A 22059-nucleotide genomic window follows, 5' to 3' on the forward strand; every position below is an offset into this window, starting at 1 on the left:
ATGTCATAGCAGCATTATTCACAATTACAAGAACCTGGGAACAGCCCAGAATCCAAGCACAAGTTAATAGATTGAGAACCTATGGTACATTCATAAAGTGGAATACTACACAGCACACAGGAGCAATGATTTTGTAAAATACTGCCTAACTTGGGAGGGACTGGAGAGCATTATGCTGCGTGAACTAACTCAGTCCCACATGGACAAATACTGTATAAAATCATTATTGTAGAATGAGTATGAGAATCCGAGGTGGGAGGAAGGTGGAAGCAGAAGGCTGAGGATGGGCAAGGGGGTGGAGTGTTAATCATAGGATAGCACAATTCGATGGGGGGGGGGGTGAAGGAAATGGGAAGGATGTTTTGTGGAAAACGATGTAAATAAGTCAAATAACTTTGTAAATAAATCACTATAAAAATTTTAAAACATTATCAGAGTTAATGATTTGATAGAGAGCAATGGAACCCTCGAGACTACAGCCCTTAATCACTCTATGAACCTGGAATAATACTCACCTCCATTTCTCCACTTACCATCAAATGATGGACAGGCCTACAAAAGTAATGACACCCTTGAGGAACTAATGCCTTAGAACAACCAATTAAGTAATGTCAAAGGGGTAGATTTTCCAAGGACAAAACTCAGAAGAAGGAAGGGATAGGACAGAGGGATTAATAGAACCAAGAATCGCCAAGTATCTAATGAGCTTTTTCTAAAACTGGGAAGTCATTGCATATAAAACACACCTCATACTGCTATGAGCTCATTAACATAACCAACAGAAGACTGTGGTACATCCATAGGCATGCTGTGTATTACTGTTATGTCGACACCAACTCATTCTGACCCCCCAGTAAGTCTTCAGAGGCAGTAAATCACAAGGGAGGAGATTGTTCATCTCTTCCCCATAGAGTAGCTGGCAGATCTGAACTTTGGGTTGGCAGTACATCTCCTTACCACTGAGCCACCAAAGCTCCCTTCCATAGGTATAGGGGTTAGACTTTTACCACTTACCTTGGGGAGAGTCAATTCAATCCATAGGGTCCCTGATAATACAGTGGAGTAACCTCTAGGAACTAACCAAAAGGCCAGTAGTGTGAACCTACAAGCCCCTCTCTGGTGACCTAGAGTGAGTAAGGAACTGTGATGGCAATCCATAGGTTTATAGTTCAAATCCACCAGCTGCTCCAGAGGATGAAGGTTCTCTTTCTCCTCCCATGTGATTTATTGCCTATGAAAACCTGCTGGAGGACAGCTGAGGGTCTAGTCAGTCCAAGAGACCCTAAGGGAAAGTTTTACTCCATCCTATAGAGCCACTTGGGAACTCTTGTGGCCTGGGGGTAAGAAGCTGTGCTTCAATCCCAAAGACACACAGTTCAAATCCACCAGCTACTCTGTGGGAGAAAGATGGGCAATCTCCTCCCATTCAATTAAACTGTCTTTGGAAAACTTGCTGGAGGGTCAGCTATGGATAGGTTCAACTTGATGGTACACCACCACCACAACAACAACGTAGGGTCACTATATTCAATCCTTAATATCCCTCCATTGGCAAGGGTCATTGAGGGACCACCTCCTCTGAGACCAGCATCTCTTATCTCAGTTCTTCCTATCAACCTGGCAAGATTCAAGTGACCCTTCAATGTAAGGAAAGAAGAAAATGAGGCCCCACAGGGCCAGTGGCTTGTCAGGTTTCACAGCTATGTTTGCCAGAATTGGGATGTTAACCCCGGTCCTTCCAAATCCAAAGTTCATGCTGTCCCACTGTGCTGTTCTTGTCCTAACTGGTTGGCTTGCCTCCACCCCATCCCACTCCCACTACATCAAATGAATAGTGTAGTTCAGGGCGTATGTGCGAGAAGCACAGCAGACAATGACTGCAAGAATGATTATCCAGAAGGGGCTACTTTATCACGTGAAGGCAAGGGGACCAAGTCCTCACTTCACCTGGAGCTGAGTGGTTTTAGGCTTTAATTCCCTCCTGAATTAGATAGGGATCAAACTAGGAGCTGCCTCAGAGAAGTGACTGTTGTTGTTGTATACTGTTGAGTCACTGACCATCTAAGGGTTTTTCAGAGGCAATAGATTGTTCAGGGGGAGGTAGCCCCTCTTTCTCTTGTGGAACAGTTGGAGGATTTGAACTGTGTGCCTTAGGAATGGTAGTGCCACTTCTTACCATTAAGGCACCAGAGCTCCCTTGGAGAGGTGATGGGAGGATTAAATGAGGTAATCCACGTAAAGTACTTAACACACTTTCTGCTAACAGCAAATACTTTAAAAATGGGGATTTTGATTACTGGAGCCTCCTGAAAATTCTTCCTATTACTTTGTATCTGGCTTCCCCCGTCTGTAAAACCTCGGGGACTGCCAAGTGGCCATGAGACGCATTCCAGACTCCAGAATTTGGTGTTGGGTCCAGTCACGAGATTGTCACTGTCCACATTGTCCACCCTGATACCCACTGCTTCCCCAACAACACATTCACTAACACAGACCTGGTCATCTTGGCCCTCCAATTCTCTGTGAGCCCAGGAGAGGCAATCATAAATGAGTCAACAGCAGAGTAGAGAGAATATAGCATGGAGAGCCACGAGCACAGATCTGTCCTGGAGAGGGTGAAACCAAGCTGCTCCTTGGAGGCAAGGATTTTGAAACTCTGTCTCACATACTTTGGGCATGTTGTCAGAAGGAGCCAGTCCTTGGAGAAGAAAGACCATGCCTGGAAGGATGGAGGGTTAGCTTAGTGCAAGAGAGAAAGACCCTGGACAAGGTGAACTGATGTAGTGATTGTGACAATGGAGTCAGGCGTATTCGAGATGGTGAGGTTGGCTCAAGATAGGGCCATTCAGAGCCATTGTTCAGGTCACTTTGAGTCACAGTCAACTTAATGGCACTTAACAACAACAACAATAATATAAATTAAAATAATGTCTCTTATTGTATGGGGAATACTTAAGATGGGATGAGAGAAGATGACAGAAAGTACCTAATTCAAGAATAGGTGGTGAGCGGAAGCCTATGTGAGCACAGAACATTTCAACTGAGACCTGGAGTATATGAAAGAATTGGCCTAGAAAAGATTGTTGGGAAGAACTTTCCAGAGAAGAGAAACAGTATGTGCAAAGTTCTTGTGGCTGGAAGGAACATGGTCCAAGTGCAGAATGGAGATGCTAGTGAGCTCACACACTGTAGGGAGACAGGGGCTAGATCACAATGTGTCTTGTAAGCACAAATGGAGATGCAAATCCTCCTTGAAGATGTCCCAGACTTGATTGGCCTTTGCATTTTTCCCTGAAGACTCTTCCAAATCTTCATTTCTCAACTTAGACAGAAAGACACTGAACTTTTCTAAATTTCCATTGAGTCAAGGATACAGAGGACATTGCCTCTTCCCACGAGAATCGTCACCAGATCTCTGAGCTGGGAGCACCACGCCAGCCTTTGCAGAAGAACCCAGCATGCGCTCTGGGCCACCCTCACTTATTTTGGTTTCTTGGGAGACTTTTGAATAGAGCTCTTATCAGGGTGGGGATCTCTGGTTTCAAAAATTGATCTGCCCCTTCTAGCCGGATGTCAGACCTCTCATGCCATTGGGCAGCAGCTGAACTTTGGAGAGCCTGGGGACATATGAGCATGTGAGAGACTAGGGCTGGCCTCACATCCCCAGGGGAACTAAATAAAACTATTGTTGAGAAGGGAAGGGAGAAAATAGCCCACAAGATGTTTTTTGTCCTCCGTGACCTGTCTGTGTTTGGGAAGGGGCTGGCATGCTGCAAAGGAGTGGAAATAGGATGGCCTTTGAAACCCACTCTATACAAGTTGGGAAAGCAAAGGGCAGGATGGGAGAAGATGTGAGTTACACTGGAGAAACCGCACCAGACTTTCGCTGCCCAGGCGTGGGAAAACTACTGGGCTCTGGTTTGTATTTATAATATGGGAGAAGAGAGAGATGCTGTTGTGTTGTTGTTGTTGATGTTGTTGGGTGCCTTCTGGTCTGCTCCGACTCATAGTGACCCTATGTACAACTGAACAGAACTCTATCCAGACTTGCCGCATCTACGAAGTCTCTGCCATGCTTAGTCCATTGCTACAATCACCTTATCAACCCATCTCTTTGAAGTTATTCCTCTTTTTCACTGGCCTTGGACTTTACCAAACATAATGCTTTCTCCAGAGACTGATCCCTCCTGATAATATGCTCACAGTGTGTGAGTTGAAATCTCACCATCCTTACTTCTAAGGAGCATTCTGGATGCACTTTTTCTAAGACAGGTGTATTTGGGTTTTGGGCAGTCCATGATGTAGTGAATATTCTTCACCAACACCAAAATCAAGGTTCTTCTTTAGTCTGCCTTATTCTTGTCCAACTTTCACTTGCATATGAGACTATTTGTTTCCAGAATACTGAACAGTAATGATGTTAGTGTGAAGACTAAGGAGTGCCTGATTTAAGCCACAGTCTCCTCAAACGCTTGCTGTGTATCTGAAAGTTGGTTGATAACTAAGGATAAAACTATGCCTTTGAGTTATGGTGTTGAAGAAGAGTACTGAATGTAGCATGAACTGCCAAGAGAACAAACAGGTCTACTCTGAAAAAAGTGAAACCAGAATATTCTTGGAGGCAAGGAGAGTGAAACTCTGGCTAACATTCTTTAGACATGTTGTTTGGAGAGTCCAGACTTTGGAGAAGGAATCATGCTTGGAAAAGTAGAGAGTCCACATACACCAGAAAGACCCACAACAAGATGCATTGACAAGGTGACAGTACCAATGGGCTCCAGTGGGTCAGAGATGGTGAGGATGGCACAGAATCGACTAAAGTTTCTGATCTGCTGTTAATAGAGTCACCATGAGCTAGAGGTGACTCAATGTCACATAACAACAACCAAAAAAATGAAATTATTAAAAATACCATGACTTGGGTCAGCCACACCTTAGTCTTTAAAGTGATGTCCTTTATCCTTTAACATTTTCAAGAAGTCCTTGGCAGCAGATTTGTTTATTTGGTTTTATTTTATATTGCTTTTCTTATAAAGTTGTTAATACATTGTGTTTCACACTATTTTTCATTCACATTTTGCTTCATACAATCATTCCCATGCATTATGTTTTATAAAATCAATCATCTTTGGACCCTGTCTTTTCAGTTTGCCGCTGGATACTTCCCATTTCCTTCATCCCCTCCTTCCACCCACCAAACTATGCAACTCTGTGGTTTTGTACCTACCCATCCTCGCACCTCTGTGCCCACCCCTCCCCTCCGTGGGTCCTCATACATCTTTTACTAGTTATCCTTCCATTTTTCACAATAATGATCTTATGTAGTATTTGTCCTTATGAGACTGAATTGGTTCACTCAACATAATGTTCTCCTGTCTCTCCCAAGTTATATCGTATTTTGCAGAATTGTGTATGAATGTTTCACAATTTATTAATACATTCAGTCATGGTTGGACATTTGGGCTGTTTCCATGTTCTTGCGATGGTGAATAATGCTGTTGTGAACATTGGTGTACAAATGTCCATTTGTGCCTCAGTTCTAATTTCCTTGGGGTACATTCCTAGTAATGGAATAGCTTGGTCATACAGAGTTTCTGTGTTCAACTTTTTGAGGAAATACCAAACTGCCTCCCAGAGTGGTTGTACCATTTTATGATCTCACTAAAGCGTATGACAGTTCCCACCTCCCCACATCCATGGCGGCAGAATTGTTGAATGAAATACATCCTTCGATTTCCTGGATGCTACCTCCTTGGGTGTCACTCTTCCCAGAGCAGGGATCTTTTGGATTTTGGACTGCTGCTTCCATGGTGTCAGTTGTGGAGTCAAGTAAAATGAAATCTTGGCAACTTCAATCTCTTCTCCATCTATCATGATGGTGCCTATTGCTCCAATGGTGAGCAATTTTGTTTTCTCTTCAAATAGTTGTTAAGTCTATTGAAGGCAAAAATACTGTTTCTGTCTTCTGTGTGTTTCCATCTTGTCAGTGCAAAGCACTGAGTTAGCCATGCAGTTGTCCAACTGTTTGGACATGGTTTTCTTTCTAAGGCTAAGTGAGGTCCACTGTATTGTCCCTTAAGTTTCTGCTTTGATGTGTGAAATATTTTCAAAGTATTACGCTAGCAGATAGAAACAACTAGAAGCATCCTTATCATATAACATTATGTAGAAAGGAGCAAGAAGCAAAATTTAATATTGCACTCTACTCTTAACTTAATAAAAGGAGGACAAATAAAAAATTCATAGACTAAAAATATTTTTAAAGATCAGCAGATAATATACTAAAATTATTAGAAATCTGAAAATGGCCTTTATTGTCTTCTTTATATCCAATATTTTTTTATCACTCCAATATTTTTTTCTAAAGTTTTTTAGAGAACACATATTGTTCTGGGAACAATAATCAAATATTGCTTTTGGGCTTTAAGAGGTAGTGTTGTTGTTATGTGCCGTTGAGTCGCCTGTGACTCATAGTGACCCTATATACAACAGCCCTAAACCCTGCTCTATCCTGTGCCAACATTATTGTCTCTGACATATCTAACCTTATTACCCCAGTCACTGAACCAATCCATCTCATCAAGGGTTTTCCTCTCCTGTGCTGTCCTTCCACCCTTCCAAGCATGACATCCCTCTCCAAGGGCTGATCCCTCTTTTCAACATGTCCAAAGTAAGTCGAAGCTTCAAACTCCTTGACTCCAAGAAGCAGTCTGGTTTAACCCTCTCCAGGATGAACCTGTTCATTTTATTAACAGTCCATTGCACATTCAATACTCTTCTCCAGCATCACAGCTCAAAGACATAAGTTCTCCTTCTATTATCACTAGTCATTGTCCAGCTCTGTTATGCATAGCAAGTGATCACAAAGACCATGGCCTTTATCAGGTGCACCTTAATCTCCAGACTGACAGCATTGCTCGTCAAGAGGTCTCTAAAAGCAGACTTTACCTATGCAATATGTCTTTTCATTTCCTGGATGCTGGTGCCAAGAGTGTTGATTGTGGAGTCAAGCAAACTAAAGCTGTTTACAATTCTCAATCTCTTCACCATCCATCATGATGCTGCCAATTGGCCCTGTGTGTGAGAATCTTTGTTTTCTTGATATTGAGCTTCAATCGATATTGAAGGCTGCAGTCCTTGATCAAATCCAAAGATGTAGTTGACCACTCTAAATATCAGGGGATGGTAAAAATCTAACTTGAAAATAGAAGAGGGGGAAGCTTCTTTTCTTTCTGCTGTAGACCACCCTTGTTTTAGACCTTGGAGGAAACTGTTCAAGTAAATACACCTTATCAAACTCAGAGGTGGACAGGTCCAAGTTCAAATTCTAGTTTCCCCCTTTCCTAAGGGGGAAATGAGCCATCACTTTCTTATTTTTAAATGGTAATAAAAGTACCTTTCCTGTTTTGTTATGGGGCCAGCATGAAGATAGAATGAAATGAGGGCCCTGGAATGGCTTTGTAATCTGCAGACACTTCTGCAGAAGACACTTCCTATCTCCTAAGATGCTAGGTATCGAGAGGGAAGCGCTCCAGTTCCTGCTGTCAAGGATCTCAAAGTGTGAAAGAACAGACAACATCTCTAGAGAACAATTCAGGAAAGACTTACAGATGGAAGAACAGACAGTTGTACAATGTAGGGAGTAGGACATGGTTAATCCTGGCTGGGGGTGGAAGGTAGGACCCACATGTAAAGGAGTCCTTTTATGATCAAATAGCTAGAAGGGATAGCCTTTATTTTTTTTCTCGTTTTTTAAAAATTTTAATTAAAGTTTACAGAGACTTTTAATTTCCTTTCACTCATTGTTGCACTTTTCTCACTGCCCATCCCTCCTCTCAATTTGCTTTTCTTTTTGAAAAGTAAAAGAAAAAATTCTTTGTTATTCAATCCCTCCCTCCACTGTGCAGCCTTCGTTCTGGACTCCTGTCATGACAATAATATCTAATCACATATCCCTTTTAAACAGTTCTCTCCCTCATCTGTTTCAATGCAGTATACAGTATTTATCCCATCTTTCTCAGTCTCCCCCGAACTTTGATGTCAGTCCTCCTCTATAGCAGTGGCACTGTGCAGTATTTGTCCTTTTGTGACTGAGATATTTCACTCCACATAATATCCTCCAGGGTTATCCATTTTGTGTACTATTCAATGAGTTCCTTGTTTTTCAATGTCTTTACTCGTAAGCCATACACAATATGCAGATTCTAACAACCAGACAAACACCTCTCAAGCAGTATTTCAATGACATAAGAAGAAAAGTATTCAGAAAGATGCTGGGCTTGGGAGCAGCTCACTGAGTTTGGAATGCTGGTGGCCTCCCTTCCCGGCTAAATGTCTGTGACTGTGAACGCAGTCTTCCAGTTTGTATCATCAGGAGAAGCATGTACACTATACAGGCTCCACTGGGAAAATGGATCAAGCCACAGGTTCAGCATTGGACCAGGAGCAGGAAATACAAGTGGGAACTCAACAAGGGTGTTGCCTTCATCAGGTTTGACTACCTCAGGTAGCAATGCAGCCTGGTGTCCCACAGGGTACAGCCATTGCATGGCTGAGGGTGGCCTTAGGAGATCATGAAACTCTTCAGACATTTGAGAGATTCGTGGTGGGATTATGGCAGAATTGTGACAGCAACAATGACACTTTCAATCACTGGATGTTTATAATATAGCAACTTCACCTATAATGTTATTGCTGTTGTTATTGTTGTTATTGTTGTTATTGTTGTTATGTGCCGTCGAGTCGCTTGCGACTCATAACGACCCTATGTACAACAGCCCTAAACTCCGCTCTGTCCTGTGCCAATCGCACTGTCTCTGACACTCCCATCCCAATTATCCCAGTCACTGAATCAATCCACCTCATAGAGGGCCTTCCTCTCCTGCGCCGTCCCTCCACCCTCCCAAGCATGATGTCCCTCTCCAAGGATCGGTCTCTCCTCACTACATGTCCGAAGTAAGTTAGACGGAGCCTCAGAATCCTTGCCTCCAAGGAGCCACCTGGTTTAACCCTCTCCAGGACAAATCTATTTGTTTTCCTAGCAGTCCATGGTATTCTCAATACTCTTCTTCAGCACCACAGCTCAAAGGCATCAATTCTCATTCTATCCTCCTTGGTCATTGTCCAACTCTCTAATGCATAACAGGTGATTGCGAAGACCATGGCCTGTATGAGACGCACCTTAGTCTCCAGAGAGACACCACTGCTCTTCAGCACTTTGGAGAGGTCCCTAACAGCAGACTTTCCCATGGCAATGCACCTTTTAATTTCCTGGCTGCTGGTGCCAAGACCGTTGACTATGGAGCCAAGCAAACTAAAGCTGTGTACAATCTCAATCTCTTCACCATCCATCCTGATGCTGCCAATTGGTCCAGTGGTGAGAATCTTTGTCTTCTTGACATTGAGCCTCAATCCATATTGTAGGCTGCAGTCCTTGACACTCTGCAGCAGGCACTTCAGGTCCTCCTCACTTTCAGCAAGCAGGGTTGTGTCATCCGCATAACGCAGATTGTTGATAAATCGTCCACCAATCCTGACCCCACATTTCTCCTCATAGAGCCCAGCCTCCCAGATAATATGTTCTGCATATAGGTTGAAAAGGTATGGAGATAGGATGCATCCCTGGCGTACGCCCTTCCCAATTTTGAACCATGCAGTGTTCCCTTGCTCTGTTCTGACGACTGCCTCCTGGTCCAAGTATAAGTTTTGCATTAGAACAATCAATTGTTCTGGGATTCCCATTCTTCTCAGAGTCAGCCGCAGTTTTTTATGGTCTACACAGTCAAATGCCTTTGCATAGTCAATGAAACACAGACCTATAATAGCCTTTTTAAAATCCTCACAGCAGTTCTATGGATTAGATACTCTTTTCATTCCCATTTCATAGATGGAGAAACTGAGGTACACATGAAGGTTGCACGAGTGTTAGAGCTGGGTGGAAACCAGTGGCGTCCACTTCCTAAATAGCATGCCTCTGGAAACTCTATGAACTTTGATAAATATCGATAGTTGTAGAGGGGCTTCAGGCCTTTTGTTCATAGGTCGCTATGAGTCGTGCTCTACTCAAAGGCAATCAACAACAACAACACAACTCTCCAAGGAGTCCTGATGATACAAAAGCTAAGTGCTTAACTACTAACCAGCTGCAGTGCAGAAGACAAGACCTGTGATCTGCTCTCCTAAAGATTACATCCTAGGAAAACCTGTTCTCTGGCACTACATACTTCAAATCCACTTAGCCACTCATAACAGCAAAAATACTGTTGGCTGCCCCAGGCAAGCTGGCTTTAAAAGCTTGGAATGTCCATTGTGTGAATATACCACAGCCTCTCTATCCATTAGTTTGTTGATGGGCACTTAGGTGTTTCCAACTCCTTGCTATTGTGAACAAAGCCGTGATAAACATGGGTGTGCATATATCTGCTTTGGGGGGGGACGGGGGGGGGATTGTATACTAATGAAGGAATTTTTCTTTTACTTTTCAAAGAGAGGAGTGAACTGGGGGGGAAGGGGAAAAGTGCAACAATGAATGAATGGAAATCCAAAGTCTCTGTAAATGTTCATTAAAATTAATAAAATAAGAAAAAAGTAAACTTGGAACTTCCTTTGATAGTCAAAAGCACTGACACTCCGGGTATTTAAGCTGTAGCAGGGTGGCTGTCTGTGCATCTCTGCGGAGAATCCTGCAGTGTCAGAGGAATGAGACTCCACAGAGCAGGCAGTGCCTGGAGCCTCCGTGGAGAAGCCTTTGGATGCTAATGAGTGGTTTCCTCTTGTCTCTTTCAGCTCACAGCCCCACACTTCCCCGTCGTGGTCAAGCTGGGACATGCCCACGCTGGAATGGGAAAGGTAAGAGAAATGGTTCTTCTGCTCACATTGGGTGCCCACCTGGCTTTCCCAGACCACCTTCCCCTCTTCCATTCATCTCCCTGCCACTCTCACCCTTACTCCAGACTCCCACAACAGTGTTAATCAGCCAAGGATCGCCTCCTTACTGGCTCAGACCACAAAAGCGTGGAACATTTCCTCAGATACCTCTCTATTTACCTAATCCTAACTGGAATTTAGTACCAAATACCCCATGGACTGCCAAAAGAACAAACAGCTATGTCCTAGACAAGGTACAGCCAGAGTGCTCCTTGGAGGCAAAGATAATGAAGCTTTGTCTCACATACTTTGGACATGTTGCTAGGAGAGGCTATTCCTTGGAGAGAGGAATCATATTTGGAGAGGAAACCCTCAACTAGATGGATTGACACAGTGACTGCTGCAATGGCTCACGTGTGTCACAGATTGTGAAGATGGCACAGGATAAGGCAGGATTCAGATCTGTTGTTCATAGGATTGCAATGAGTCATACTCAACAGCACATAACAGCAATTGGAATTGTTAACCAATTGTTTGTTATGATTGTGGTTTAAGAGAAATGGTTGGGAATGGTTGTACAGGTAATAATACTGCCTCTGAAAACCCCCAGAGGGTCAGCTATGGGTCAGTTCCAACTCTCTGGTACCCAACAACAATAATTTAATCAAGGGTTTCAGGCATTGCTTCCACAATGACATTATAAGCTTCTATTATATCTTCTTCATTCCTGTATCGCCTGTCGAGAAGGTGGAGAATATATGGATCCTTGGAAGAAGCTTTTGGAATTAATTGACTTCTATAAAAATAAATAATACCTTTTACAGGGACACAGTGGCATGCTCTAGCAATCTATATTGATCAGGCTTTTCTTTTTTTAATTTAGTTTTTCATTTTAATGAACATTTACAGAGACTTTGGATTTCCATTCCTTGTTGCACTTTTCTCCCTACCCACCCATCCCCACCCAATTCACTCTTCTCTTTGAAAAGTAAAAGAAAAATTCTTTCATTGTTAATACAATTCCTCCCCCCAAGTCCACTTTTCCTGTTGCAAATAAATGTTGTCACGAGATGCCATCAAGTTAACTAACCTGACAATGACCCTGTAAACAACAGGTCTGAGTCTCGTCCTTTCCTGAATCAACCGCACAGTCTTTCTCATGCTCACGCCCGTTGTTGCAGTAACTGTGCTCATCTACCTCGTTGAGGGTCTTCCTCTCCTTTGCTGACCTTCTTTTCCAAGCATGGTGTCTTTTTCTAAAGACTGTCACCTTTTGATAACATGCCCTGAGTATGTGAGAACACACCTCACCTTCCACCTTCTTTGCCTGTAAAAAATGCCCTAAACACACATACTCCGAGGCAAATCAGTTTGTTCTTTTAGCATTCGGTGGTATGTTCAGTACTCTTCACCCATACCATAATTCAAAGGCATGAATTCCCCAGTCATCTTTATTCTTTGTATAACTTTCACATGCATGGGTATTGTTCTTGTTATTATTAGGTACCAACCCTTCACTGTGTTTTCAGAGGCAGTAAATCACATATAAGGAGACTGCCCATCTTTCCTCTGTGGAGCACCAGGTGGATTTGAACTGTGTGATTTCGGGTTTGCAGTGCAGCTCCTTACCACTAAGCCACCAGAGCTCCCTAGGTATATGTTCCACATATAGGACTGTCATTGTGATATGTTGCCAATTTGGAGCCAGCTCATATCTGACCCTCCAGCAGTGAACCACATGGGAAGATACTGTCCATCTTTCATCCATGGAGCAGCTTGTAGATTCCAAACATTTGACACAAATACTGACCACAAGGCCATCAGGGCACCTCTAGAGATATGCTTCATGGATAGGGAGCAATTGACAATACCTCACCAAGGTGGTGGTTGTTGTTGTTATGTGCTGTCGAGTCACTTGCGACTCATAGCGACCCTATGTACAACAGCCCTAAACTCTGCTCTGTCCTGTGCCAATCTCACTCTCTCCAACACACCCATCCCGATTACCCTAGTCACTGAATCAATCCACCTCATAGAAGGCCTTCCCCTCCTGCGCTGTCCCTCCACCCTCTCAAGCACGATGTCCCTCTCCAAGGACCAGTCTCTCCTTACAACATGTCCAAAGTATGTTAGATGGAGCCTCAGAATCCTTGCCTCCAGGGAGCCACCTGGTTTAACCTTTTCCCGGATGAATCTGTTTGTTTTCCTAGCAGTCCACGGTACTCTCAATACTCTTCTCCAGCACCACAGTTCAAAGGCATCAATTCTCCTTCTATCCTCCTTGGTCATTATCCAAATCTCTGATGCATAACAAATGATTGAAAGACCATGGCCTGTATCAGATGCACCTTAATCTCCAGAGACACCATTGCTCTTCAGTACTTTGGAGAGGTCCCTAACAGCAGACTTTCCTATGGCAATACACCTTTAATTTTTCTGGCTGCTGGTGCCAAGACTGTTGACTGTGGAGCCAAGCAAACTAAAGCTGTGTACAATCTCAATCTCTTCACCATCCATCCTGATGCTGCCAATTGGCCCAGTGGTGAGAATCTTTGTCTTATTGACATTGAGCCTCAATCCATATTGGAGGCTGCAGTCCTTGACACTCTGCAGCAGGTGCTTCAGGTCCTCCTCACTTTCAGCAAGAAGGGTTGTGTCATCTGCATAACACAAATTGTTGATAGATCTTCCGCCAGTCTTGACTGCACATTTCTCCTCATAGAACCCAGCCTCCTGGATAATCTGTTCTGCATATAGGTTGAAAAGGTATGCCACAGTTTGTTATGATCCACACAGTCAAATGCCTTTGCATAGTCAATGAAACACAGATATACATCCCGCTGGTATTCCCTGCTTTCAGCTAAGATCCATCTAACATCAGCTACAATATCCCTAGTACCACAACCCCTTCTAAACCCAGCCTGGACTTCTGGCAGTTCTCTGCTGATGTGCTGTTCCAGTCTATCCCACCTGAATTTCAGAACCATCTCAGGAACAGGTTTTGAGGCCTTGACCACTCACCATGGTACGCAACTTATAAAATAGTAATAAAAAGACTAGATGCCAAGAAGACCACTAGTTCTAGAGGAAGGTTCTCTGTCCACTTGGGAAGAAGTTCTTGGTCTCAGCTTCTATAGCCCTGCCATTTCCTATTCCTTGGCAGTCTGCACCTGATATGTGTGCATCAGTCTTCCTGTATCTTGCTCTTATCTCCCTATGTTTATATTCAATGTCATTGAATCCATCTCATCTAATCCATGTCTTTGCTGCCCATGTAACTCTGAAATGAGGATACAACCTACATCAATATGACCTTATTAATATGACAAAAAAAAAACCAAACAGAAAACAAAACAGCAAACCCTGCTTCCCAACAGAATTACATCCAGAGACATAAATGTTAGGATGCCCACACATACTTTGGGAAGCACAATTCAATCTGTATCACATGGGAAGTTGGAAAGTATCTTGGGAAGCGGGCCTTGGTTTGTAAAGACAGTTCTATAACTTTCAGGTGACTGCGTGATACAGAGGAAGTCAGAGGGAAGGAATGAGAGGCAACGGGGAAACTGTGTGTAGCTGATGTGGTCTGGGAATTTCAGGAATCACAACCAACAAGAAACAATAGAAGATAAGAGAAGAACCAGTACATCCTTGTTCCATCCCCTTGGGCTGCTACAAAGCACTGTAAGCTGAATGGGTGCAATTCTGAAGGGTAGAGACCCAAATCAGGTTGTCAGCAAGGCTAAGCTTCCTCTGAAGACTCTTAGGGAAAGATCTTTTCATGTCACTATAGTTTTCAGGCAACCGCACCTTTTCATTCATTGGCAGCCAAGGCATGATAGACACTTGGTCATGTTTCCTAGTCTGTCTGTGTTTCTTCTCTTTTCTAAGGACATGACTATATTGGATTATTAGCCAGTCTAGTCTGGTGTGATCTCAGATCACTGATAATAGGTGCCATCAAGCCAGCTACAACTCATAGCAACCCTGTGAACAACAGAGTTGAACCTTGCTCTACCTGTACCGGTCTCATGGTCTCTGATATATTCCAGCCACTGTGTCAATCTGTCTTTAAAAAAAAAAAGTTTTACTGATTTGCATATAATAATTGGTTTGTATTGTGTTTCACTCATGTACATTGTTTCTTTCTTTTCACCCCCTCCCTTCAGCCACCAAATTGTCAATCTGTCTTACTGAGCGTCTTCCTGTCTTTCACTGACCATCCACCTTTATCAGCAAAGTATATTTTTTTAAGGATTGACCCCTCCTGACCACATCCCCAAAGTACATGAGATGAGATTTTATCATCCTTGCCTCTAAGGCACACCCTGGCTGCACTTACTCCAAAACAGACTTGTTTGTTCCTTTGGCAGTCCATGGGATATTCAATACTCTTTTTCCAAAGCCACAATTCAAAGACATCTGTTCTTCTGTTAGCCTTACTCACTGTCCAACTCTCAGATGCCTAGACACTGATTGAAAAGACCATGGCTTGGATCAGGCACCCTTTAGTCTTTGAACTGGCATCTTTGCACTTTAGAGAGGTCTTTGGCAGCAGAGTTTACCAATGCAACAAGCCTTTTGATTTATTGACTGCTCTTACCATAGGTATCGATTGTAGATCCGAGTAAAACAAAATTGTTAATAACGTGAACCTTTTCTCCACCTATCGTGACGTTGCCTCTTGGTCCAGTGATGAGGCTTTCTTCATCTTCTTGATGTTGAGCTGTAATCCAAATTGACAGTATCTTTGACCTTCTATTTCAAGTCCTCTTCACTTTCAGCAAGCAAGGCTGGGTCTAACCGTAGATTGTTGATGAGTCTTCCTCCAATTCTGATGCCACATTCTTTTTCATAGCTTTTTGATAGCATGCTCAAGGACCCTATTTCCAATAAGGTGATTAACATAGGCAGAAGAGGTGAAGCTTCAATTTTTCCTTTTAAATCCACATAGGGTCTCTGTGAGTAACAGGCAACTTGATAGCACATAACAACAAGTATCTAGTTAACTCCAGCTCACAGGGACCCTACATCAGATTTCCTGGGCTGTAAATCCTTACAGACTGCCTGTGTTTCTCCTGTACAGCAACTGGTAGATTTGAATCATTGGACTTACGGTTAAGCAACCAGACAGGTTAAGGACTATGTCACCAACACTCCTTCTTCTCTTTTTTTGGCAAACTTAATTCAATCCATGAGCACCCCTTCAATGAAAGGAAAAATAACAGATATCAGAAGGCATAGAATAACAATGCTGTTGTTGTTGTGGTGGTGGTGGTGTGTACCATCAAATCAGAACTGACCCATAGCTGGCCCTCCAGTGGGTTTTCAGAGACAGTAAATCACATGGGAGGGAATTAACCATCCTTCTCCTGAAGAGCAGCTGACGGATTCAAACCACATGCCTTTGGGACTGCAGTGCATTTTCTTACCACTAGGCCACCAGAGCTCCCTGGAATAACAATATTGTTGTTGTTGTTGTTGATTGTCGTTGAGTTGAGCACGACTCATAGTGACTCTATGAACAAAAGACCTGAAACCTTTCCATAACTATCATTGTTTCTCAAGGTTCAGAGAGTTTCCAGAGGCACTTTGGTTAGGAAGTGGATGCCATACCTGCTTCTAATAGTTTTTAGGATATCTCTTTATGCAGGTCACTCATTAATATGAATTATAAAATACACAAACAATATCAAAGTTCATTAAAAAAGCCAAAAGAAATGCTTTTCCCACTTGATATATTGTGTAAGTCTTTGTCCAAATACCAGTTCTCCCAAGGGGGTTGCTTTCATCATCCGTGGACTCTCTCTCGTCTTCAGCCTGGATGCTGAACTGCTGTTCTGCCTGGTACACAGTCATGTTGTATGGGAGCAAACGTTCTCTGGTGTAGAACTGAAGTCTGTGTCTCACGCTTCCCAAATTCAAGAACTGAACAATCTCAGGAGAGCTTAGATGGTGTCCTTAGATGCTAGTGAGTCAGTTCCACTCAGCAACGCTGTGTACAGCAGACAGAAACCTTGTCCGACCCTGTGCCTTCCTCACAATCTCTACCATGGTCAAGTTCATCACTGTAGTCACTGTATCAATCCATCTCATTGAGAATATTCCTCACCTTTTCAAGCCTTCAGCTTTTCCAAACATGATGATTTTCCCAAGGACTAGCCCCTCCTGATAATCCTGGTTATTACCGTGAGTTCTTTACAGATCAGTCAAACTATACCAGTTGTTCTTATCTAGGATGATTCTCCCTATCCCGCAAGCCCCAATTACCCACTCCCTTATACACACACACATACATACACACACACATCCATAGCCATATCTGGAGGCAGTTAAGTTTGTCAAAACAGGGAGTGTTCGTCTTCTAGTAAGTGGAGGCTTGGATGCTGCTGGACATCAGATAGTGCACCCCCCCCCACGCCCACAACAGAGACTTACCCTGACGTCAATAGCATCAAGGTTGAAAAATTCCTGGCTAAACTAACTTCTTCCTCTGTTAAAAGTTTTACCAGAAAAGAAAGCAGAAGGAGCAGTGATTATTGTAATGTTCAACATTTTTTTTTTATTTTTTCAAAAAGGTGTGTTGGAGAAAATAAGGTTGGCAAGGAATAGAGCAGGGTTTAGAGCTGTTGTACATAGGGTTGCAAGTAACTCAACAGCATATAACAACCACAACAACAATTCCAAGCTTTATAATTATTCTGGATCTTAAGGCTTTTTTATCATATAGACTTGGAAAAGTTTATGCAAAAATAAGTTTTAGTACAGAATTTCTCAAAGTCATAAATTGACTTATATATACTGTGGTGGTACAAGACCATGTACCAGTGTGCAAAGTTTCTAGAATTATTTAGTCTCAAAAAGCTTTGATCGTTTTCTTTTGAGGTAGTTGTCTTCTTATTATTTTGTGAAAGCTCTTTGCATATGAAGGACACTAGGGTTTTTTTTGCCTTACAACTGTTTTTCTTCATTTGACAATTAAATAAATCTCTGTCTTAGCCACTCAGTACTTGAAAAAGATACCACAAGAAGAAGACTTCAAGAGATTAAAATATATTCTCTCACAGTGTAAGAGGCTAGAAATCTGAATTTAGGGCCCTGATTCTAGGAGAAATAATTATCTCTGTGTCGGCTCTAGAAGAAAGTCCTTGTCTCTTTTTGGTATCTGTAGGTCCAGTATTCCATGGAGATTTCCATGTGTCTTGGTATCAAGCATTTCCTGGATCTAGGAGAAGCATCATGCAGGGACCCAGGTCCAAAGGGCCTCTTCTTTCTTACACCCCACCATTTCTGCTCACATCTCTCACCTTTTGTCTCTTAAAGAAATGAAAGGTGATACAGGTTTACATCCCAGGGAAACATCTTCCATCAGTTCAGGGCTGTGACTTAATGAAGGTTATTGCATCCCACTCGAAGACCCTGAGATCTAATTGGCACATCAGAGGAGGTAATCATGGAGAATGGTTACATCATTGCATAACTGCCTCAATCCTGCCTTAGTAACATCATAAAGATTAGATTTATAATCCACAGGACACTTGCAAAATACTGAGAATCATGACGTGCGAGTTGACGTATTTGTGGGGGACACAGTTAACCCCATGACCAACTCCATTTTATTATTCAATTTTCTTTTTAAAAAAAATGTTTTCCTGTAGTCAGATAATTAAATTTTCGAAGGGCATAGGCTAAAACAGTTAGGAATATTGATTTGAAGCCAAGTTAGGCCACATTTTTGGGGTAACTTCCTTAACTAGTCTCACCTTGATCTCAGGCAATGCTTTCTATGAAGTGGTTAAAAGAAAGGAAAAAAAAACCCTTGTCTGGATTATCTTCATATGTTTAGTGGAAGGTAGAATTTGGCCATGATGAACTTGAAAAGATAAACTGGCTGCGAGATTTTTAAACATCTGTAAAGTGAAGGTAGAAATAGCAGTAAAAGATACCAGAAGTTTCTTGTGCCAGTTAAAAGAAATTACGCACATAAAGCACGTAGCACCATGCTGGGAATACAGTGGACGTTCAGTAAATATTAGCTGTTGTTGTTGTTGTTATTGCTGTTCTTAGCAATGTGTTTGAACCTGCTGTGAAGATCCAAATCCAATTGAAGTCAGTGGGGGAGGTATGATTAAACAGAATCCTATGTCAAAGCCTTCATTCACTTGGCTACAAGTTCAGCATGAGTCAGATGAGTAATGGAGTCGCCAGAAATGTTAATGGCTAGTAAATAAATGCGAAGGAGCTCATTTCATTAATCACTGACCCACCCACTGCCACTGAGTCAACTGAAGCTCATAGCGACCCTATAGGGCACAATAGAACTGCTCACACAAAGTTTCCAAGACTATAAATCTTTGAGAACAAAGACTGCAACCAACCTCTTTTTCCCCATGGGATGGGTGGAGGGTTCAAACCACAAACTTTTCAATTAGCAGGCATGTATTTTTACCACTGTGCCACTAGGTCTCCTCTTCTTAGTCACTAGGGAAATACAAACTAAAACCACAATGAGAGGCCACTACATAAATACCAGAAGAGGTCTAATTAAAAAAGGTATAACGCTAAGGGTTGATGGAATACATAGAGACACGGTACCAAAAATTTTTGGCCGACTCTGAAATGTTTTTAAAAACACCGTAAGATCAAGAGCCAGTGATAATGAATGAAAAAAAATCAAGCTGTACTGAATGCATTGACAAATATAAGGTCCCAGGGAGAGATGAGATACCAATTGAAATGTTTCAAATGACAGATGCAACCTTGGATGTGTTCAGCAATCTGTGTCAGGACATTTGGAAGACAGCTGCCTGGCTGCCTGACTGAAAGAGATTAATATTTGTTTCCATTCCCAAGAAAGGTGCTCCTACGGATTTTGGAAAGTATTGAACAATACTATTTATATGACATGCAAGCAAATACTGCTGAGGATCATTCAAATATTGCTAGAACAGTACATGGACAGAGAACTGCTAGGCATTCAAGCTGGATTGAAGAAGAAGCTGTAGAACCAGGGATATCATTGGTGATGTCAGGTGGATCCTGGCTGAAAGCAAGGAATACCGGTGGAATATTTATTTGTGCTTTATTAACTATGCAAAGGCATTTTTGACTATATGGTTCATAACAAATTATGCTTAACATTGAGAAGAATTGGAAAGCTAGAACACTTTTTGTGTTTGTGCAAAACATATACCTAGACCAAGAGGCTGTTGTACAAACAATGCAAAGAAATAAGGCATGGCTTAAAATTAGGAAAGGTGTGTGTCAGGATTGTATCCTTTCTCCATAGTTATTTAATCTATGTTGTTGTTAAGTGCTGTCAAGTCGTAGGTGACTCATAGCATATTTAATCTATATGCTGAGTCAATTACTGGAGAAGCTAGACTCTCTGAAGAAAACTGTGGCATCAGGATTGGAGGTAAACTCATCAATAATTATGCGGATAATACAACCTTGCTTGCCAAAAATGAGGAGGACTTGAAGCATTTACTACAGAATGGTAAACACTGCAGTCTTCAGTATGGATTGCATCTCAAAGTCAAGGAAACAATAATTCTCACCACTGCAATGGTAGATAACATCATGATATTATTCTGTTGTGGCAACAGAGAAAGGAGTGAGACTGTTAACAACTTCATCTTATTTGGATCCACAATCAATACATTTGGTACCAGCAGTTAGGAGATCAGGAGATGTTAGTTCACTGGGAAAGTCTGTTGCCAGGGACTTCTCCAAATTATTGAGGAACAATGTTGTCAATTTGAAGACTATGGTGTGCCTGATTCAGGCCATGTCTGGTTAGTCATGTTAGTTAGTTAGTTAGTTAGTTAGTCTGGTTAGTCTGGTTAGTGCCTGATTCAGGCCATGTCTGGTTAGGATGAAAGAAGAATTGATGTCTTTGAGCTATGGTGGTGGTGAAAAGTGCTAAATATCCTGTGGACTGCCAAGAAAATAAACAGGTATGATTTGGAGAAGATACAGCCAGAGTACTCCTTAGAGGCAAAGTTGATGAAGCTTTGTCTCGCATACTTTGGGCATGTTTCTAGGAGAGGCGATTTCTTGGAGAGGGACATCATGCTTAGGAAGATGGAGGGACAGAAAAAGGGAGGAAGACCCTCATGACCAGATGGCTTGACACTGTGATAGTAGCAATGGCCTTGAGAGTGTTAGAAATTGTGAGGATGGTATGGAATAGGACAGCATTCAGACCAGTTATTCATAGGGTCAATATGTATCGTACTCAACTCGACAGCACCTAACAATAATAACAACAAGTGCTGATGAAGATATGAAGCAACTAGAAACACGCAGAGCTAATAAATTGACATAACTATTTTGGGGTATAATTTCATATTTTCTACTAAACTGAAGTCACACTTTTTTTTTAATCCACCCTATGCACCTTGGTGCATGTGTGTAACATGACACAAGCTTATAACATCTTTGTTCAAAATAGCCCAAACCTGTAGCTATCTACAGGCTCATCAAAAATAGAACAGCTAAATAAATTAGAGTATATTCATACAATTGGAATGTTTTTCAGCAATGAAAATACAACCATCCATAAAACAACATGAATGCATCTGACAAACTACCACTGAGTAAAATCAGTCAGATACAAATGGTTCCATTTATATAAAAATAAAAAATCAGGGAAACTGTAATTTGTAATGGGGTTCATACTTAGGTGACAAAACTCAAGAAAAGTATTTCCATAAAGCCATAATATATTTTGGAAAAAGCAAGGTGGTCATTGGGGTGAAGCAGGAATGGAATTTGAGGGGTGTGAGCAGTATTTTCCTCCTTGATGTGGTGGTAGTTATGTGGTAGTTATTTGTCTTTTAATAGTTCATTGAGCTGTTGATTTTGCTTTGTGCATGCCTCTGTATATTTTTTTCAAAATAAGAGAAAGTTAAAAATAATAACCTACTCAGCTAGATAGATGCTGTTGAATAGACTCCAACCCAGGGCACCATTATTATAAAACATCGTTTGGTCCTATGTCATATAGTCACTGGCATAGCCCAGGCCATCATTGAAAATACTGTATCATTCCACTCTACTGAGGATTTCCTGTACCCTCCTTAACCTCTACTTATCCAACACTGTTTCAGTGATGAATCCCTCTGATGTGTCCAAAAGAAGCAGGTGAAGGGAGCTCTGGTGGCATAGTGGCAAGAAGCTGCACTG

The 22059-nt window shown here is 42.0% G+C and overlaps 1 protein-coding gene across 2 annotated transcripts in view; it reads left to right on the plus strand.

Moving 5' to 3' along the window:
* Nucleotides 1–22059, plus strand: part of SYN3 (synapsin III) — a 785331-nt gene that overhangs the window by 649709 nt on the left and 113563 nt on the right. For both annotated transcript variants that reach the window (XM_006897530.1, XM_006897529.1), the window contains one exon: nt 10786–10848. In XM_006897530.1, coding sequence (XP_006897592.1) covers nt 10786–10848 — 63 coding nt within the window. The remainder of the gene's footprint in view (nt 1–10785; nt 10849–22059) is intronic.

Source organism: Elephantulus edwardii, unplaced genomic scaffold (genome assembly GCF_000299155.1).
Source record: "Elephantulus edwardii isolate Elephantulus edwardi_28Jun2011 unplaced genomic scaffold, EleEdw1.0 scaffold00211, whole genome shotgun sequence".
In the NCBI taxonomy this organism is placed as follows: domain Eukaryota; kingdom Metazoa; phylum Chordata; class Mammalia; order Macroscelidea; family Macroscelididae; genus Elephantulus; species Elephantulus edwardii.